Source organism: Triturus cristatus, chromosome 6, assembly GCF_964204655.1.
Source record: "Triturus cristatus chromosome 6, aTriCri1.1, whole genome shotgun sequence".
NCBI lineage: Eukaryota > Metazoa > Chordata > Amphibia > Caudata > Salamandridae > Triturus > Triturus cristatus.
The window spans coordinates 816061314-816078944 of NC_140589.1; the positions used below are offsets into that span (position 1 = coordinate 816061314).

The following is a 17631-nucleotide window of genomic DNA, read 5'->3' on the forward strand; positions in this document are numbered from 1 at the left end:
TTTGCCTTATCGCCCTTTCCCCCAATGCCCATCTTCGCATCTCTAATGAGATGCAAAGTGGGCGTTCCACCCCAAGATAACGGGAGAAATGTCGCTAAGCGACATTTCTCCTATTATCTAGCCACACGCTAACCTGCAGAGCGACAAGAAAAGTAGCTATAACCTTGGTTATCGCTACTTTCCTTACGCCTGCTTTTCAACTGACTTAGCCATGATATCCTTGCCCTATCAGCAAGCTTTCGCCAAATGTTGTGCGATTATCGCTGGATTTCCAGAGATAATCGCACAGTTGGCAGCTTGCGTGTTGAATTTTATCGCTTTGGAGATAAGTGTTGCTGATAGCATGCTATCTCCGCGATAAAATTCAGCGTTGGCCAGCGATAATTATCCTCGCGCTAAGAGCGCTAAGCGATAATTATCGCCTGCCCTTGATGATATGCCCCTTTATGTGCAAATTGCGCTGTTAAATGCACTTTTTGGCACTATTATTTTCAATATATTTGTCGGGAAATCCTCCTAGACCTCTGTTGAGGAATCTGGGCTCACATCCTTTGTAATCTCACCATCTGCAATCCCGCTCACATATTATCTCCCACCACTTTCTAAGATCATCAGCCATCATTGGTGGAGTTGCCTAAAATGCACAGCCAAGTTGGTCAGGCCCTGCAGAGAGGAATCACTGGACTTGGCTGAGGGCCTTGCCCAGTAGGTTTTGGAAGCAGGACTACTGAGTGGAGGGCTATGAGCAGGATTTGGCCTAAGGCCAAGCATTGCGCCTACAGTGCACTGGGCATGGATAAAGGAGAACTGCAGAAGTTGGGGTGAAAAGCACCAAGCCTTGCCAAAGGTCACTCCCTACGACCCCCACCTGCTGGCCACAAGCAAAAAGGATGCATAACTCAGCACCCCTTCACATTCAGCACAGGACAGTATGCCACAGAGGCTGTTGGTCATGCCAACAGGTTGCGCTGAGTGGATTCTGGGGAAGAGGTCCATTGAGCTCTTTAAGGAACATCATTGATGATGTCACTTGTAGAGTGATAGGTGAATGTCACAAGTGCTGTCATGAATTGTGGAATTTGTGACATAAAATTTTATATATACGAGGCAATGAGCAGTGGTTGGAGAATTATAGTTGCGCGCCTCACTATCACGGGTACATTTAGAATGTTTGGGGGGTTTTAATCATAACATCGCTTCAAGTGTAGTTTTAGTGATTTTTTAAATATATTTGTATAATAAATGTCTTTCCCACCTAAAGGAATGAAGATAACTTCCCTTGAACTAACTTTTTTTTTATTGAATATAAATACTTCAATAGAGTAGGTCTCAGGATGTCATGTTCCTTTTATAATAGCTGTGGTGGCCAGCAGAACTCTGAGAGCACAATCATTGAATGTTCTGGAAAATCGACAGCGTGTTGATGAGGCGCAAGCAGAGGGAACATTGTGCTGCACAGTGCCTTGAACACTACCCCCTCCACGCCTCCGAACCCAAATGCATCCAACACTTCCCCGTTACAGCTATGACAAATCAACACGGCAACTCAGTTCTTGGAAATGAAAGCACTTTACTCATCTCGCGCCTCAGCAAAAACATGTTGTTGTTCAGCATTGCATGAAAACAGCCGCCGGGGTCTCTTTCCAGTCGTAGCACGGCTGATAACAAGATTTTTTTCCTCGTACTTTTTAATTAATTTTTTCTTTTGAGGTCTTTGTGGTTAATTGGAACATTCCATGCATGCCTGCTTGTTTCATTATGAAAAAGTCTTGATAGTAATATGTATCCGAGATACCTCAGCATTTCTACATAAGCCAGCATACGCGTTGTTTCCTTCCACCGTGTAAACATGCTGACACACTACGTTACAGCTTTAAATGATAGTCAGGGGTTTGTGATATCTTCTCACTTCTAGTGTCTCTGCGCCCCGGCTGCGTCTATCTATAGCCAATCTATGCATCTGTCTATTAGTCGCTTCCAACAGCAACATGAAAGCAGCGCACCCCGTCCCGGCCATTCACTCGCGTGTGTCTCGCACCTCAGGCGTCCTCCGCGCGCGCATCCAGCCTGCAGGTGAGCAGCACGAGGCGGGGGACGTAGACTGCGCAGGATGGGCGCAGGTTGAGTAGCACCGCGTAACGTTATGCCAGGACTCCTGGCGCCGTGCCCAGGCTGGGAACCTTCCTGACACAGAGCGGCCCCTCTATCTCTGAGCTTGGCTGGAGTCCAGGGCATGCAGGCTGGTATTCGTGGAGTGGAAACCTAATCAGTGGCGGAGATACGTTTCTCTCAAGCCGAGAATCCCCTGCCCTCCGAAGCCTGAGGCGGCTACAGCAAGCCCTGCAAACAGACTGGTCCCAGTCGGATCGCCGCCTGCTGCTCAACTCGTCTGAAAGGGTGACACAACGTGGCAGAGATGGTAAGCAGCTGTTCGGCGGCTGGCATTCCTCCTGACTTTGTGAGGGATGCGTGCCTGCTGCCAGGGGCATGAATTAGGTGTATTTTTATGGCACGCTCGTTCCAATGTTGTGGTCGAGCAAGGGCGCGTTTTTGAAGCATGCTGATGACAGAAACCGACTACGAAAAGTTGATGACAGACGGGTGTGCGCCATGAAGCATTTTGCTATTTAAACAAAGCACTTAGGGTAAAGGGGAGAGCTTGTAACTAGGAGGTGGAATGTGACGTTGCTGCTGCTATGGTGTTTGATATGGGATTGCAGGTGTATGACATTTTAAAGCAGGAGCAGAGTAATGCTGCAGCCGTCATCAGAGGTGTGGGACACAATGATGTAGCTATTGTGTTCCGCACATTTCACGTGGATGTGCCTTGAGCTCTGCATCAAGGCGCCTCCCCTTCCATACTGCTCAGAATCCCGGCGTCTGCTTTAGGAAGCACAGTTCGTGTTTATGTTGCTGGTCTGCAAGTGGCGCTCTGAGCAATCTGAGGTTTTTCTGATAAAGTTCTAGCTTTTTAATTTTACATCAGAGTGAAGCGAAGAGTTACATTTTCAGAGTACACCACATGACAAGCAAGCAAAATACTAATACAGAGAGGGCGCAAGAAAAGTAGTCATCTTAGTGGCAAGAAGTTTGATTGCGGTTAGGATATTAATAGGAATACTTTATTAAAAAGATGTATTCTGTTATTCTGTTTCATGCAATATTGTCTTCCGCTGTGTTATGTTACTCTACTATATTCAATGTTATGATCTTTTATGCTACGCATTGTCAAATCATGTTATTTTAATTTCTGGTGTATTATGTTTTGTTATGCTAAGATATATTATACATTGTGTCATGTCTCATTACGTTATGTTTATCTAAATTATGCTGTGTTATGTTATGTTACTTTATTTAATTTACGTTAGTTATGTTATGCAAATTCAGAAAAAGGTGTTGTTTCCTTATATCATGCTATATTATGTTACATTTTATGTCATACATTATGTTGTGCCATATTATTACACTTTGTTATATACCTTGCTTTGTTATATTCTATGATGTTATGTTTTTTTAAGTAATGTTATGTGATAACTTTTTTGCTTATGTGAATATCACCAGTGTGTTAGCGGTGATTTAAACAATCCATTCCTTTTCAATTATTTTCATTTTGAAATGTAGATTGTTTTCATCTCCCTTATTCTTGGTTTGGTTTGTATGTGTGATTGTTGTTAAGTGGTCACCCACAGTTTGCTTGCATTCTACAATACTGAGCAGCGGGCAGCTTCTAAAGCCTCCTTCAATGCTGGCTTCAATATACGTGTGACACAATAAATAAAGCTGAAGATGGTTTGAAGAATATGGTACCTTCTACGTCTTATGTTCTACTTGTGTGTGGAGCATTCCACAAGGGTCCTCTGTGGACCACAGAAGGTTTGGCAGCTTTCAACAACATAACTCCACTGCTGGTATATGGTTTATACATTAGAAACAAAGAGTGGGCAGTCCCCAGATAGTCATGTGACACAGGAGTATGCTGTGGAGGGTTCTAAATGTCAAGAAGACGGGAGAAGATTTCCACAGCATGCACATTCCAGGACCTCAGTTCTTAGCTATCGCCCTTTCCATTTTGAACACACAGAGGGAGGTGGACAGTCCCACAGGGCAGTAGGGAAGAGACAAACATTTGAGTGTGCTTTCTTTGGTCCCAAAGTCCTTAAAAAACCTACAAGCCCAGTGAATACTCTTGGAAATCTACTACAGAAGGGGGCTCATGTGCTACGCTGGTTCATTCAAACAGGCCTAAGCCTTGTCTGAATGTAAACATGATGAAATAATCAATTTTTTCACCAGAAGATATGACATTTCCCCTAATGTGATCTTTGTAGACCTGAATAAGGGAGGCCTAGAAACTGTGCTACATAGGAGGTAACAGTGTGGAAGCAGAAGGGTACCATGAGTCTGACTGTCTGCCCAACTGTGCTGTTGCAGTATGAGTTTACTGAAGACTGTACTACAATGTTGGGCACAACTGGCCGCCCATGCCAATTGTTTGGAATGTTGCAAAATGTTTGAAAATATGTGTTCCCTTGGGAGTCCCAGGGGATATTGCATTAAAATATGGTGGACATGCACGAATTCTCAAATTTGTAGGTATTATCAAATATTCTAGAATTTGTAGATGTTATACAACATTTACAATGCCATTTTACGCTCACTGCAATTCTAAATTTCTGTCTACTTCAAGCAGGTGTAGGTGGTTCACTAAGTATATGAAATGCCTCAAACACCCTCTTTCAGGGGTTGTAAGAGAATATAAATCTTTACATGGAAACATGCTCAGTTTAGGTTGAAACATAGGGGGAAATAGTCAATCCCACTCCTGTGGATTTTCTGTGGTGAGGGCAATTCATACTTTAAAGTCATGTTCTTCATTTTTTGTTTTTCACACAAAATGAAGATCGTTGCAAAAGTTATCAGTGTCACTGGATCTGTCTGTGTAGGCTACCTCTTTCCTTTAGAATCAGGTCCTAAGTGATTTACTCAAAGTCTCTCAGTGAGGATACCGGTAATTTTTTACAAACATTGCATGCACCCAACACTGCCATGTGAACACAGTACTGCATTTGTTTGTGTGTTATCAAATTTATTTTGGTCTTCTTCAAGTGAGTGGTTCATGAGTGGAACATTCAGGGGTGAGGTATATAGCTCCTCACCTTGCTGATGAGCAAGAGGACTGTGTCATTACAATTCTGTTAATTCACATATTCCCTATGTTTGATTGGTCTAGGTTGTAAACAAGTGGTATATGAATCGATTACGCTCAATAGTATAGCTAATTTTATCCTTTTTAACCAGTCAACATGATATATTTACTTTGTCAAGCACATCAAATGTCTTCAACATCTGCAAAGTAGAGGGCGAAATAACTTGGAATGTAATAGAGAGATTCCAATAACAGGAAATTCAGTTGAACAGGCAGTAAGTGTCAGTGAACGATTAGTCAGAGACCCTATTAAGTGAGGACTTGCCATATATTAGTCACAGACCTACAAAGGGAGGACTAGTCAAAGGTTAGTCATAGACCTATAAAGTGAGGACTAGTCATAGATTAGTCATGGACCTAGAAAGAGAGGACTAATGATATGTGAAGTTAGCGGTTGGACGTGACTTGAATGAATGAATGAAATGAAATTTATAAAGCGCGATGGCTACCCGTAGGCCTCCCAGCGCTGCAGACAGCCAGGCAAGGAGCAGGAGACAAGGAAGGAAGCTTAAAACAACCAGGTCTTTAGTGACCTGTGGAAGGAAAAGAGGTTAGGTTCCTTACGTAGTTGAAGTGGAAGAGCATTCCATCCAATGGCACCATTATATGAAAAGGAACGGCCACCACATCTGGCCCTTCTTATTCTGGGTTGAAGGGCAAGAAAAGATCCAGATGACCGAAGGTCTTTCTTCGGAGGATAAGGGGTGATCAGTGACTGAAGAATGGGGGGGCCATTCTTCCAGAAGGCTTTGTGAGCCAGACACATAGCTTTAAACTGGATCCTTTGTCTGATAGGCAACCAGTGCAAGCTCTTTACTGCCTGTTTGGCAGAGTGCCAACGAGGAACCTGAAGAAGTCTACGGGCGGCACAGTGCTGTATAACTTGGAGCTTATTGATGGTATACTGCGGTGCTCCCAGGTATAAAGCATTACCATAATCCAGGCGAGAGAGGATCAGTGCTTGGACCATAATCCTACTAGCGTGGAAAGGGAGAAGGGGAAGAACCTTATGCAGCATCCTTAATAGCCCGAAGCAGGTTGCAGAAAGTTTAGCTGCTTGGTGACTGAACGAAAGAGAATGATCGATCCAGATGTCTAGGCTTTTGATTTGATCTTTAGGGGCCGGAGCCGGGCCTAGGCAATCTGGCCAAAAAGAGACCGGATTAAGAACAGGAGAATTGCCCAGGGGCATAAACTCTGTCTTATCCCCATTAAGCTTAAGGCACCATCGTTCCATCCACTTGGCAACCTCCTCTAGGCAACAGCCTAGCATGCTAGATGACCCTTCAGGATGGTTGAGAGCTACCACGAGCTGGGTATCATCTGCATAGGAGACGATTTTTATGCCAAATGGATGGACGATCTCTGCCAAAGGTTTCAGATAAATATTAAACAGCGTGGGGCTCAGGGCAGAGCCCTGAGGGACCCCACAATTAAGCGGATACTGATCGGAGACTACATCTCCCTCAAAGACCCTAAAAGAGCGGCCACTGAGAAAAGATTGCAGTCACTCTACTGCCATACTGGACACTCCCAGGTTCATGAGTCTAAGAAGCAAGGTAGCATGATTGACAGTATCGAATGCAGCACTGAGGTCAAGAAGGATAATCGCCGCAGTGCCCCCTTGGTCTAAAATCCTTCTTGGTTCATCAGTCACTGCAAGGAAGGCAGTCTCGGTACCCATTTGGGGACGGAACCCGGTCTGAGAGGGGTGTAGTAGATTATTAGTTTCCTGAAAGGCTACCATGCTGTTGTTTACATGCCTCTCTAGAATCTTTCTCACCCAAGGCAAGAGGGAAATAGGGCGATAGTTAGCCAGATTGTCCTGATCCAAGTTAGGTTTTTTTAAGAGGGCTTTAACCATCGCGCATTTCCATGCTGACGGGACTGAACCTGAGGAAATAGTAGAATTTACCAGGTCCAGAATTACAGGGCAAATGGTATCGGCTACCAAAATAAGAGCCTGGGGGGGCAGGGTCAATAGAAGAGCTCGATTTTATGTGGGCCATGATAGGCCCCAACGATGCCGAGTCAAGAAGGGGGAATTGTGCCAAAAGAGTATGGGGCCTTGCAGTCGACTCAACAGGAACAATCGTGGAGCTGGTAGATTGAAAAGGTGAAAATGCCTGATAGATCGTTTGAATTTTCTTGTGAAAAAACTCCGCCAGGGTATTGCAGTGTGCCAGAGCATCACGTAATCTGGGAGGTTTCAGGGGTAGTTTGGTAAGGGTTCTAGCAATTTAAAACATTTCTATGGGGGAGTTAGCAGCTAGAACAATTTTCTGTTCATAAAAGGTAGCTTGAGTGATTTTCATTTTGGATTAATAGTGTTTAATGGATTCCCTATATTCCGTTTTACTAGGATCAGAGTAGTCCAGCCTCCATTTCCTTTCAAGACTTGGTCCGATCATCTCCGGGCACTTGAGGATAAAACATTGTGCAGATGAAGTCAGGGATAGATGCCAATTGTTGTCCTACCTGTAGTTTGTGGAGTTTCCTACGTTTCATATGTCTCAGCCCTGCTGTAGATTTTCCCTACAAACTGAAAATACATGTCCTCATCTCTGGCACACGGCGCTGAAAATGGACCTGCAGTTTTCTTGTGATCTGACTATAAAAATCAATTCCCTGTGACTTTAAACCCGGTTGGATGATGGCAATCTTTTTTTTTTTTAATTATCTTGAAAGAGTCGCAAAATATACGATTTTCATGTGAAAACACACATGTGGAGATCGTTGTGACCTATGGGTAGTAAGTGTAGTTTTGCTAGAAATGCACAAAGTTCACGAGAGACAAGCTTTGCAGCACCGCACAGAGGTAGGAGCTCAGCGCCAACATCATAAAGGTTTTTAGATGGAACAAAAGTGAATAATTAAAACAACCCCAGGCAGAAGTGGAGGAGACAGACGCATGAAATACATTTGAAATACGCCTGGTTGAGACGGGGGAGGAATGACACTGAAAAAACACAGGAAAAGCTGGACCAACCGGCAAGGAAATGAGCAGGGCAGACTGCACTGGCTCGGCGGTTCCTATCTGCTCTTACTTTCAATGTTTTTATGTTTCTATTATGAATAATTAATATTACGGCTGCAGCTCCACTGAATCCAAAGAGAGAGAGGCAAAGGATGACCTTGAGTAGGACATTGTCCAGTTAGTCAAACAATGTTCTAAAACTTTGACACTGCTTTTGTGATGTACATGGACCGAACACTGCACAAATTGAGCCACGTGCAGAGACACTTGGGTGTGGCGTTGCTTGCAATGTGCACGTTGTTGCTAGAATTTCCGACGAAAGCAAAAAATAACTGTGAAGGTTTTGCAAGCGTCAGAACTAATTGAAGTCTTCAACATGAAGTTAAGTTTTGATACAAGAGGATGGTCAAAATAGTGAATGATTGCTCGTGGTTGTGTGTGTTTTCCATAATATTTACAATTAGGGGTCAAACTCTTCTTTTCTTTTTCTTTCTTCTTTCTTTTTTCTTTCTTTCTTTCTTTCTTTCTTTCTTTCTTTCTTTCTTTCTTTCTTTTTCATTTATTGGTGCTTTTTCGGTAGCACTTCTCCTGGGCTGCTTTATGCTGCTAGGTCTTTATTTAAAAAAAGATCTTGTTTCCCATTATCCCCTTCATTTCGAATATTAGAGTGTAGCCAAAGGAAACGTGAGGCCCCTTTGGCCAAAAGTAGTTAATTGTTTGTGGGTCTGTAATTAGTTAAAGAATGAATTTACTAATGGCGTAGCAGTCGTGTAGCTGGACATGTTTTATTAAAATTAAGGTCATTGTGCATTTAGACTACAGGGAAACGTAAATATTCATAATCTTTTCTTGATGTCTACTCCAGTTAATAGTTAAATAAGCAGCAACCCTTAGTTAAATAAGCACCAACCCTTTCTATATTAAGAGAGGTACAACTAAGTATATAAAAAGTCTCCATTAAATCCCTGCAGACACCTTTCATGCCATGTGCTTCCTGTCCCATACGCCACTATGTGCCTCTGCCAATAGTAAACTATTGTCCTCTGCAAAGCATTTTCAGTCTTTCTGTAAAAAAAATAATATAAAAATAAATACATTAAAATGAAATAGAAAAAAAATAATGTGCATTTTATTTCTCCCCCACATACAACCCCCTATTGAGGTTGCTCATCCCACCAGTAAAGCTCACATTGTAGAAGCGAAAGGGCTCATGCTTGGAGGCTCATTGACATTTGCATTTATTTTGTACTAAGTGAAAACTCAGGACAGTGCCATAATCTAAAAATAGTGTTTCGACTTCAGATAACTTTGCCTTCCAAAGACAGGTTTCTTCCAGCTCTATTCAACGTTCGCAAGCGCAAAGTCTTGATAAATCTGCCCCAAAATGTCATATTATGAGGCAGTGGTGATTCATTGACATTAGAAACATTGGGATTTGTGAGCACTGTATAACAGTTACTTTCTGCAACAGCAGGCAAAGATCTTTTGTTCAATTTTTTTTTTTGGGGGGGGGGTGGATAAACAATAAAATAATTGATAATGAACAAGTGTATTTTCTCAAAAGCAGTATTTTGCACCATGCGTTTGTGAGGTGGAAAGATGCTGAAAGCAAATTACCTCCCACAGAGTGAAATGTATTGGTTAGGGTCTCCTTTTGCTTCTCCATAGCAACAGAGTGCCCTCTATTCCCCAAGGCAGGACACATGAAGAATAGTTATGTTAGATTTTCATTACTGAGGTAAGTCAGTGGGTTCTTAACCCGTCACAAACTGGTGAGGTTGGTTGACACTTGTCCAGTGGAGCAAACAATCATGCCTTCACGCTAGGTTGTTTGTATTGAAGGAAATTGTACACATACTAAGTCACCAATCATTAAACCTCCTGCTGTTTGATTATCAAAACAGTGAAAATGGATATTGATTATATTATAAAATAGCAGCGGGGATTTGAAGATTCGCGTAGCCAGATAACATATGGGATAATGTGCCTACTACATATGTTGCAGGGATATTTCAAGTTACTGAGAATCTCTTTGGCCATATAGAGGAATGAGACCAAAGACCAATTTCCTTTAAGAGCAGGGTTTCTTGTTTAATGCTTTGTAATGCATATCCACATTGACATGGTTGTTTTCTTTATCTTATCCATATTTATAAAAATATGTTTAGAGTTTCATGGCTAAACTGAAAACGTATTAGGCATTTTTCTAAATGTATTTGGCAAAATACAATGTAGCCTAACAATGACAGTCTTTTTAGGTTTGTCACAGTCCACGTGTCAGCATGCTTGTACATGTTAGCTCTTAATTGACAGTGCAGCTGTAGGTAAGATGTACTGTTACCAATTCTTACAAATATACAGACAGTGGGTTTTAGCTTCACCCAGAGGGCTATTACTCTCGCACTTCAGACTATTGGCTGTTTGGAGTATCATTCCACCTCTTTTGGATTGCTTGCAATTCAATACATGAGTGACTATTATACATTTACAATACACTCAATCTACACAAATCGAATTTGGCATGCTATATGTGTCTTATATACAAAGCAGTCCCTTTTATATGTTCGTTTACTACAGTAGCTTTATTTTAATGTATTTGTCACGACTACAGAGTGAGCCTAACTTTAAGTTAATTCATATTAATAATTGCACATTTGTAAAGCACGACTTATCGCCCCTAAGGGTATCCAAGCGCTGGGGGGACATCTGGGAGATTAAGTGAGCTATTGCCCAGAGTCACACGGTGATTAGCTGAGCTGCTGCTGGGGATCGAACCATGAGCCCCGGACTCCAAAATCAGCCGCTCTGGCCGCTGCGCAAGACCTCTCCTTGCATGCCCAATTTCGTTTTCCTTTTTATATAGTGGACAGCCTCATCCCAAAGTGGCCATCCCAATCCACCACGATCTTAGCTCTTCCTCAACAATCCCTCCTTGCTTCTTCTGTTGCATAGGTATTCCCGTAACTACGGTAGCAGCGTGCAGCTCAGAGTGATGCTCTGCCTTTTTATTGTCAAGCAAAGTAGTGTGTCATATTTATTTTAGGACACACATTGCTAGTCTGGTGATACAACAAACACACTTGGCTTGGGCTAATGCACCTCCCATGCTGCAGCTGCCAATCCTCCTCGCTGGCCAATGGCCAGTTCACTATATATGTCGCAACATACCAAGAGAATGTTTATGTTTCGATAACAGGGTACCTAACAAATACGAAGTCGATTACTTTCCTTTTTCTCTGGATTGTACAACACACTAGTTGATGGTACAGATCTAGGCCAATTGTTTTTGGCCACAGCCCAGCTGTTTTTCTCACAGGTCCCAAACATCCTTTTCACAATTATTGTATACTGCCTTCAATAAAGCTATGTGCAACATGCTTTCAAAGCCAGAAGTACTGGCTTCACCAATGCTTCTTTCCATTATTTTCCATTTGCACTAAGGAATACAGCTGTGATGTACCTTGGCTGACATATGCTTTAACTTTAAAAACAGGCCAAAATATAACCTCTTATATTTGTATGCTTAAGGACCCTAAGTTGACATTCAAACCTTTTTTTGGTTCCACCTGCACAGCGCTTGCACTATACTTGAGAAATCTATTGTTTTTAATATAAACTGAAAAGGTACTTACATCCCACCTCCTTCCTGGCTTCTCATTGGTTCCTGTCGTGCTACTTACCTTCCTTCCATTTTTATTGGCTGTAGCATATTTTCCTGTGTTTACCAATGCTTGCTCCTCGTCTTCTTCTCTTATCAGTTCCTGTAGCCGGAATACTGTAAACATCCACTTTGGTGGAACTATTTTTTCATAAAGTTTTGCCTCTTTTTGCTTTTTACTCTTGCAGCATATTTATATAACAATTTATCCCCAGGAGAAATTAAGTGATTTACATAGAATAACAGGATGTTGCACCGCCCAGATTTGAACCAGGATTCCAGTTCTCGAGTCAGCAGCTCTGGCCACTGCACCACGTCCTCTCCACTCCTATGTAATTTGTCAGGGAGCCGTTTCCTTCTTCCAGACGATGATTGATGAAAACAGCTCTTTATTCATCACATAGGCAAAACCGATGCAATACCAATGCTTGTTTAAAGTATGTAATGGATACTTTAGTCCTGGTAATACAAGTGAGTCGTTTTACCTTCCTTACCCCGTCCATTTCTCCAGCCAAACAGATATCTCTTGCAGGCACAGCTACTAGAAGAATTGACTTATCATAACTGTAAAAATGTTCAAATGATTGTAATAATCGATGTGTATCAGGAAAGTGAATGAGTTGGTTTAGAGTAGATTGATCACAAGACTGCCCATTACAAAATTTTATCGGGAAGATTAAGCAAGCTATTGCTCAGAGTCACATGGTGCTGGGCTAATCTGCCGCCGGCGCCAGGGATCGAACCGTGATCCCCAGATTCCGAAGTCAGTCGCCCTGGCCCTGGCGCCACACCTCACCACGTCCATAAACTGCCACAAGGCAGTACATCTTTTAATGCCCCCCACCCTTTCCACATATGCCTCTTCAAACTTGTTTGTTCAGTTCATTTTATTAAGCCACTCTTGGTATGTTGGTGCCCTAGATGACGTACAGTTCTGGAAAATCAGGGAGTGTGCTACTAAAGAGGAGACTACAAACTCTTTAACATCCTCCCAGCTGTCTTCTCTCTTTGGCCATATGCAAAGGAGACCTGATCACAGTTAAAAGGCTTTCATTGCTCCCAAGAACAAATGCCACCAAAATTGTACGTTTCAAAAGGTTGCATTGAGTCACTCACTGGCGCAACCATGTCTCCGATTTATCACTATTTAGCAAGGGTTTCTTCGAACGCCTTGTGCATACATAGAGGATTGAAGAATGCCCGCCTCAATACTTGGGGAATTGTTGTTGAACCCTGTAGTACTTCTCTCATTCTCTCTATGAGATCAGACCCGGGGCAGGCAGCACACAATCTTCAATCTCTTCATTCAGTTAAAGGAGGCACTTGTTGGCCAAATCTCCTTACCAGGACTGTGTGCTTTGCTGCAGTTACATGGGAGCTTAGGAGTGGCTCCTGACAAATCAGGTGTGGAGCTATGGTCAAGCGAGAGCTGAAGATTTGTGCAAGCTGTGTGGAAAGCAGTATATGGTATGCTGGTCCCAGCCCCATTGGCCTTACTGTGCTCATTGGCTATGCCCACATATATGAATTGAGAGATATATTGTCTTACCAGTCACTTTAGAGGTGTTGAACATGGGGCTTGACTGGTGATGGGTGAGAATGTAGTACGAAGAAATGCATTGCCAATATAAAAATGATTCTCTCCTGGTCCACCTTTGCTTTTGTTTGCTTTAGCCTTTTGTGTTGAGTTCTGTTCAGCATTAGGTGTTGTATTTGGAATGAGACGTTTTGTTGTCAAATTTCATAGAATAAGGACCTGAGTCACAGACTTCAAAGTGGAAGTGCTGAGCAGTATGGCTGACTTGTCAGTGGAACTCTTGGTGGTGCACTTGGCACACTTTAAAACCAATGCCGCTGCTGCTGCACACTCTGTCAGCAACAGCTTTCCAAGGTTTAAAGGTTCATGTTGCAAGGCTGTGGAGGAGAGACTTCTTTTCTGCTTTTCTCTGCTTTTTCCAAGGTCTTGACAGTTCAGAGATGGGGAAGAGTATCACAATCCAGGTCAGCATCTGCCTTCTCCCTGCAGGAGCTGCAGTGTGCCTGCAACGTGTGTGGAGTGTCGTGTGGCATAGCCGACTCTGCAGGGTCAGCAGCAAAAACCCTCTGCGGCATGCTCATCTGTCTCCTGGCTCTTTAACAGTACAGGGGCAAGCATGATAGGGTAGCAATGGACAGACAGCAGAAGACGGTGGGCAAGAACTCGGAAGATGCACAAGGGAAGATGCCCCAAGTAGGAACTGTTGCTCCTGATCAAACATCCATCAACAATGATCAACAGTAGTTCCACTAAATAAAACTATTCTTAATTGTTTTAGGTGATAGACTTAGTAACAATACGTTTTTTTGCAAAATTATATGTTACAAGATGTTTTTAAAATCTTATTTAAATATAAATCAAAGTATTTATTAAATTTCAAAAAGGTATTATCACAGTACATAATTTGCTTATTAAAGGTGAGCACTGTTGTCACAACTAGACTTTAGAGAAATATACCGAGATTTTATAGGTATTCCAGACTTCCCACATCGTGTGAAATCAAATTAATACACTGTGTATTATAAGCTGTTCTCCAATGGTTTTCTGATCATCTAGGTATACAAAACACATAGGCCTGAAAAACTATATGTAAGGTTTTCAAGTGGCAAATATAGTATACTTTTCTTGTAATGCCTGTATTTTACTCTCTGGATACAAATTAATTTGATCTGTTCTGTTCATAAACTACTCCTTGACATAAAGTATGTCTTCGTTCATAGAAAAAACAATACACACTTTAAACATAGAATAGAATAATGTAAGCTGTGTTAAATTAGGCAGCCTGAAAAAATTGTCTGAGTCCCCTCAGCAGATACGTGTCTCTTTTGCCTGAATAGCTTGATAAATTCTGACTAAGGATTTGTGCACTTGGCACCAGTTTGTGAGGTTGTGTGTGAGCCCTTTCTTTATCCAGACTCATTTTAAACTTGTGACTAAGTGTGTTATGTTCTCTAAATCTCATCAGAATTAAGTCTGTTTTCATGTCATTCATAGGTCACAAAGTTCACAAGGAAAACAATCCCATGATGATATATCACTAATCCCCTGTTCAAATTCTCTCTTCCTCACTTCAGTTAATATTAATGAGGTGAGCCTGCCTCTTTTGATAGGCGCTGCATAACCCAGCCTTATGCTTTAGCTTATCTCAATCAGCTACATTGAAAAAAAGCAAATGAATAATTGAAATGAGCTCCCATTTATTATGCCTAGGTATGGCGCGAATATTTTTTTTTATCGGATTCATAAAAATCACTTATAGAATGCAACACATCTTGTAGTTTTCCATAACTACTCAATGTTTTTCCATATCATGTACGGGAACAGAATTACAATTTCACTCAGACCTAGTCCTAAGGTCTAAAAGAGCATCTTCTAAGCAGGGTGGTGCATTAGGTGACTGCAAGCCTTTGAATGAATGCATGGTGGCTTAAACACTTAGAGCACAGACAGATGCCTCTGTGCTAAGTGTGTGCGCTGATACACCACCCTCCAGTACTATCTGTGGATGTGGTTGGGTGGTGGTTGCTGAAGACCTACAGCAGGAGAATGGAATGTTAAACTTTACCCACTTTTAGATGAGACAAATATATTGTCAAACCTGCATCTTCAGATTGAGGTCCATAGGCGTGTGTCAGGGTTGCCCTTTGTCGCATCACACTAGGAGAGTTATGCTGCCCTAGAGAAGGATGCAGGCCCGATGCTACATCACACAATTTCACATGTGAGGCCAAGTTGTACCAAGCACATTAACATTAACTGTACTTTTGACATTCATGCATTGCGTTGCCTTAACATTATTATTGACCCTGCACTTCAGACAACGCATGTGATGAGTAAATAATGCACTAAGCTGGAGTCTTCAAGCCTAAGAATGTTTTAAATAAAAACACCAGCATTAATAACAGTGATAGCGATATTGTAATGCATTATGTGAAAAAAGCACAAAATTATCAGTGGAAAAAATATGCACTTTAGAAGAGTCAGAACAATAAAAAAACAAAAACCGCCACCCAAAGAGACTCTTCTTGTTAAAATGTTTAAGTGGGTCCGTTGGGTGTCAAATCATATTATTATTATTGTCGTTGTTGTTGTTGTACAATTAATATTACCTGTTGTACTATTAGTAGTAGTCTTCGCAGACTTAGTAATATTCGTTATTATTTTTATTATTGATAATAATAATGAATTATTGTTATTAATTCTATTACTACTACTGCTACGACTACTACACTGTTAATAATAATAAAAATGAGAATATAATACATTAATAATGCATGCCAACAATAAAAAATTATAAGCTGTTTTTACATATGATTTTATAAATGACATCTGCCGTTTCTAAGCACTGTAAACATGAGTTAAAATAACTGAGTCAAATAGTAGTTAATATGTTTTCCTCAAAATATGGGAATCAGAGTTGGCTTGACCTGGATTTGACCTGTGACTCGCAGTTTTGCTTGTATCCTTTTTGAGTTTTAACTGGACTCAGTTCTACTTTAAAGTATTATTCATGTATTGTTGTGATTTCAACTAATAATGCAGTGATAGAGGAATCATTTCCAGGTTATGGAAAGTGTTACAAAGATATTAAAATATTACCTTTAAAAGATGCAGAAACAGTGTCTCTGTCTGCTATTGTAATGCTTTATATAATATTTAATATCAAATCTGAATGATCAAAAGTGGTTGGCTAATTTAGTTTTTAGGCTAGCATAAACAATTTCCTGTGCTTAATATGCACGATGACCCTGTACATCATTTACCAAATTAAGAAACACGACATACAGTGAAATAAAATGAGAGCCGAAGAAATGGAAAAACAGATAGATTCATATTTTCATTGTCTGTTGGGCTTGCTGCACGGTTTCGTAGGGATTTTAATGTAAATGAGTTCAGAAGGTAGGCAATGCAGGTAAAAAAACAATTAAAAGACAAAGGCAGTTAATTTGTTCTTGCAGTAATTTGGAATGTTCTTTTGAAAGCTTCAAAGTTGCATAGTCACTGCTTTATTATCCTTGTTGAAGATGTTCTGGAGCGTGCCAGTTAGACTGGAAAATGTTTGTTCTGTTCTTCTTCAAAGCTTCTCACTTCCACTACACAGAGATAGGAGCTGCCAAAGGCATTGTTATATAGTGAGAGGACAGAGTGACACTAATCTAAATAGGGTTGCACCAATCACAACCAGCAACTTGCATGTACCAAGAGCGCCAAGCGTACACTCCCCACTCCCACGGGTTCATTATAAGAGGTTAGTTTGCACATGACATTAATCCTAAACCAGAGATGCTGAGTATTGGTTCATTCATGTGCTTATTCTACACCAGTTTTTTTCATGGCCTGTGACACCACTCTGGCCAGGAAATTTACCACATAACATTTGGAGATGATGGATAACATTAAGCCTGCTTTGAGTAATGGTAGCACTAGTCAGGATATTTCACAGTACAGGCGCATTTTGCTATTGAGGTGTGTCGGTACTGAACTTCCATATTAGATGACAGTATATACTCACGAGGACCGTTATTACATGGGGCTTATCAGCAAATGCATTCCAGGCATTTTGTCCCCCCTTCATATTAGCAACCAATGCACTGACATGGAAGCTGTGGTACAGATGGCACAAACCTGAAATCTATATCACTCTATGTTGTGGGGGAGTTCATCAGACATTCTTGGTGTCAGAGATTGTGTTACTGGATGACGGGGGTGAAACCCTACTCAAGCAGCAACCACAATTCTTGGCAGATTGAAAC

At 41.4% G+C, this 17631-nt stretch overlaps 1 protein-coding gene across 3 annotated transcripts in view; it reads left to right on the forward strand.

Moving 5' to 3' along the window:
• PLD5 (phospholipase D family member 5) overlaps positions 1 to 17631 on the forward strand; it is a 1783935-nt gene that overhangs the window by 353138 nt on the left and 1413166 nt on the right. Inside the window, exon 1 of one of the 3 annotated variants that reach the window (XM_085611415.1) lies at positions 2222 to 2419. The exons of 1 other annotated variant lie outside the window; for it this stretch is intronic. Coding sequence is in view for 1 of the 2 variants with exons in the window: in XM_085611413.1 (XP_085467539.1) it covers positions 2417 to 2419 (3 nt within the window). In the remaining variant the exon portion in view is untranslated. Of the gene's footprint in view, positions 1 to 2221; positions 2420 to 17631 lie in introns of those variants that run through there. One more of the 3 variants, XM_085611413.1, reaches the window with a different exon arrangement.